Source organism: Hevea brasiliensis, chromosome 16, assembly GCF_030052815.1.
Source record: "Hevea brasiliensis isolate MT/VB/25A 57/8 chromosome 16, ASM3005281v1, whole genome shotgun sequence".
NCBI lineage: Eukaryota > Viridiplantae > Streptophyta > Magnoliopsida > Malpighiales > Euphorbiaceae > Hevea > Hevea brasiliensis.
Genome location: NC_079508.1, coordinates 45041969 through 45046406, shown reverse-complemented (window position 1 = coordinate 45046406; position 4438 = coordinate 45041969). Strand labels below are relative to the sequence as shown.

Here is a 4438-nt window from a genome sequence, read left to right as displayed (position 1 = left end):
AATCAATTTTAACTACTCTTGCAAGGGTAATAATCAAAAGCATTTAATAATCCCTTCTAGGCATAATCAAACCTTTTAATTAAAGAATCAACCCCTATTTCTCAATGGAGAATTACTCAATTAGTTAGAGTATTAAGAGAAAAATTATTTCAACAAAACCCCCATAAACCCAAGCTTAATTTCCACTTTTAATTGAAATATATCATAATTGTTATTAAATCAAACTCATAATCATGTTCTCTAACAATAGATTATAAATCTAATATCATTCAAGTATTTGGCCCAAATACTTAAAAGCATTAACTCAAAAATAACAACTATTAGCAAAGTAGAGAAACAATATTTAAATCTAGAAATTAAATCAAGTCAAGCTACATCAAATTCTTAAGAAATTAGCCACTCATAATGTCAAAAACCATAATAAAGCTCAACAAATTAAAACTTAACTTCATTTAATACAAATGTATTTTTCCAAAGAAAAGAAATTAAAAAGAGAGAAAATAAAACTCTCTAGGATAGAGATTTATGTCTTTCACCTTCAAGCTTCCAAAATCACCCTTTCAAGTCATTGCTTTAGCAGTAATTATGAGTTTTTGAGTGTTTCCAAAAATGTCTCCTCTCTTCCCCATTGCAGAAAATCTCCAACTAACTCCAATTTTAACTCCTCCCCTTCACTTGGTGAGGTGTCACAAGTCTATTGGGTGAGAAAATACCTCAAAGACCATCTCATGGACAACTATGTGTGTGGAGAGGATTCCCACAGCTGGCCATGCGCCCTATCTTCCATTTCACAAGAAGCCATGCTTGTTTCTTAAATCTTGCAGGCAACCATGAAAATCTCATGGCTGGGGGTGAGGTTTTCTGCCCAAATTAGACTTCTCTCCAATTTTCATTAATTTTTGCAGAAAAAGATAAAATTCAAGTAGATAAAATAAACTCACTTTCAACTTAATTAACTATAAAATATAAATAAAACCTTCATTAAGAGACTAAATATTTACGTGAATTAATACAATATACTTTATATAAATACTATATATTAGTTCTTACTCCAATGAGAGAGAGCATGTCGACAGTTTTTCAATTTTGAAAAAACTCTTGGAAGATTTGAACCCCTTGCATCCCTTTGCCAAGCATTTTCTATAATTTGTTCTACCTATGGATAATGCTGCCATCGCCTATCAAAATAAAATTGTTTCCTGGATTTAATAGAAAGAGGAGCAATGGACATTAAAATGGAACGGTGATCTTAGCCTTGATCATCAAGATGAGTTGCAGCAACTGAAGGATATTCGAGTAACCAGGCAAGCGAAACCAGAAATCTGTCATGCCTTTCCTGTATATTAGCTAACCCATCTCGCCTGTTAATTCATGTGGTAGGAAATCCAAAAAAACCAATATCAATCAATCCCTGGGAATCAATAAAGTGATTAAAGGCTCTGATTTTTGTTGGGAATGATTATTGCCTCCAGTTTTTTCAAGAAGAGAAGTAATGCAGTTAAATCCCCTACAAAAACACAATCTTGCCGCACCAAAGACTTATATTGAAGTAACTTATAAGCCAAGCATCTTCTCAATATTAATGCAATAAAACAAAGTGCATAATTAATATTATTAATCCAATAGAGCACTAATAAAAGTACGATATTACAAACCCAAACGCAGAACTGGTCAATCCTCAACATAAAACTCAACTATTGGATGTCTGCCTTATTTCGAAGAAACACACAGACAGAGATATTATCATGGTCATCATGATCCAAACAAGATCAAGCACAAGTTGAATCCATTTTCTTACAGAGGCAGTTCCTCCAGGAACAATGATTTAACGTAATCTTTCAAACATACAGCATACGTGAAGTAATCGCCGTGCAAATAAAGAAATTCTAGGGAGCGTGCAATGTTGAGATTGTAGTTAAGCAAAGTCCTAGACACAGCAGTTGGCTTCAAGCAATCCTCATTCATGTCCTTCCAGGCATTTTCACACATTTTTTTAAACTCTTCAATTGCCTTCTCTCGTGATACACCGTGTTCATTCATGTAGCAACGTAAAGTTGAAGGACCATCCTTCTTTTGTTCACCCTTCAAATCAATATTTAGATCATATATGATATAGTTAGCACTTAATTAAACTTAGAGACGATAAAACGATATCATATTCATACCTCGCGAGCTGCTATATCATTTTTCAGGCGACTTATTAACTTGGCAGCTTGGACAATTTTTGGATTGGTTTCTAACCATTGGAGTTCCGTAATCCCTACAATATTTTCCATTCCAATGAAGGATGCTGCTCGAACTGCTTCATACCCAACTGACACTACTCCATTGCGCATGTACTCATCAAATGCTGGTATATACCCATCGTTAAACCATTGTGCCTGAACATAGTTGGACCTCACCATTTCTTTAAACTACGTACCATCACCAAAAAAGAAAAAAAAAATTGTAGTAATATGTATATATTGGTTAAAAAAAAACTCTCAGCAAACTAATCTAAAGGAAGCCTTAGGAGAAGTCATACAGTCTCCTTCGCATAACAAGTGTTGTAGCCATCCTTTTCTATTTCATCAAAAAAGTTTAAGATTAACTTGTAAAGAACTTTCATGTATTCTGGTAACTCATCAATGGCACCAATGTTCCACCTGAAAATTTGGAGTAGAAGAGAAAAAAAAAAGGAATACGTTAAGAGATGCAAATTAATTATTTAATTTAATTTAGCATCAGCTGTTAATTTGCTTTCTTGATGAACCCGATAACCTCTCAATTGCAGCAGTAAAACGTTGAAGTTCATCGATTGTAGCATATTCATCGTACGTGTCATCTACTATTGTTATGATTTCTATAGATTTTGCCATCAGCATCCGAGAAAGAGAATCCTGAGGTTCGAAATGGGGTCCAACTGCCCACAGATAGGCCTCCACAATCCTGTCCCTTGAGTAATGAAGCTTTTCCGCCACATCCAAGTCCTTCCACCATCTGAAATGTAAAAAGATAAATGTTAAATATCTGCTTAATTATTTACTCAAGTCCAAACCTAAAAATTCAAAAATAGAGATTAGAAGGTCTAAATAATTATGAAGAGGTCTTAAGGCATATGCTTAAGAAGAATTGTTAGAAAAGTGATATTAGAAATTCAAACTCATCCCAGGTGATGGGTTAGATAAAAGCTATAAAAATTGCTTTAAGTACCTGCAAAATATTAAACATACCTTGAGAGTGAGGCCAGCTCTTGTCTGTATAATAATTGCACTCGATTGTATTCCAGCTTTGCAAACCTAAGCAGAGTTTCATCCCGAGACTCCTCTCCTTCATAGAAGACTATGTATTTCTTGGCCTCTACTCTTTCTATGCTACGGTGGAATGGTTGCTTCAAAGCATTTCTCATATAATTTGCAAGATGAGGGCTTGATTGCGCAACTAAGGTTTCCAGGTGTTGCCTTGTAAAAGGAACAACTTCATCGAAAATATCTTCTCCATGAACACTTAAAAAGGCAGCTTCGTATAAGCTAAGGAGGCCTTTCACATCACTTGCAATAGTTTTCTTGAACCCTCCATCATCCTTGAATTTGTTGAACACATCTGATATATTCATGATCGTTAATTAATTATCCACATGATCACCTTTCTTTTACGTTGATTACCATATATAAAATTTAAAAGATTGATGTGATAAATTTTTGTGCATGTATAAACTCACCACAAGACACTTTATATCCATTTTGTCTTAGAATTTGAAATAGAATTGCCACAGTATGGAGGTCACAGTCATTATCGTCATCAAGAAGCTTTGGAAGAGCAATGAAAATATGATTAAGTTGTTCTTCAATTTCATTCTTAAAATGATATGACACACCAAGACGGAATAATAAATTGATCAACTCAATTTTCTTGGTTAACTCTTGTGTTGGCTGCAATAACATATCTTTCACCTTTTCTTTAAGTGCTTCCACCTCTTTAGCGTATGATTCAAGTTCCTGGACAAACCAATTTAGAATCGCAATCGAATATATACAAATATCTAAAATTTATGTACCAAATCTTAAGAAGAGACTACTCACCGAAGCTTGACAGGAAAGTGAAGCAAAGCTGCAGCCCCACTCTGTTTGGGGATATTTTACCAATAGACGAGCAGTGCCATGCTCGTGTTTCGCTTCCACAGCCATTTTCGAAAGTAGCTTGTTGTTGCAAAAAATTGATCCATAAAAGCTGAGTGCTATACTTTGGACTTTTATAGGCAATTAGACAAGGGTCCACTGAATTTTTTTCTCAAACGCAAAATATAAAAGGTATGATAAAATGTATGTATAAATTTAGTATAGGTAAGAATTTTTCAGGATCCACTTTAGATTCTGATTATCCATTTTGCATAAGCAATTCGGTTTTACCGAATTTCAACACCTAGCTTTTTTTTTTTTTAACTTCCTAAATAAAGTTC

At 34.2% G+C, this 4438-nt stretch overlaps 1 protein-coding gene across 1 annotated transcript; it reads right to left on the bottom strand.

Moving 5' to 3' along the window:
* Positions 1-1583: 1583 nt before the first annotated feature.
* LOC110657854 (probable terpene synthase 6) lies at positions 1584-4190 on the bottom strand. The gene is made up of 7 exons (XM_058138666.1): positions 4062-4190; positions 3701-3977; positions 3213-3582; positions 2761-2979; positions 2525-2645; positions 2166-2414; positions 1584-2082 (listed from the first exon to the last, which is right to left on the bottom strand). Exons 1-7 carry the CDS (start codon positions 4164-4166, stop codon positions 1795-1797), a joined length of 1629 nt encoding a protein of 542 aa, XP_057994649.1. The 5' UTR covers positions 4167-4190; the 3' UTR covers positions 1584-1794.
* Between the last annotated feature and the right edge of the window lie 248 nt (positions 4191-4438).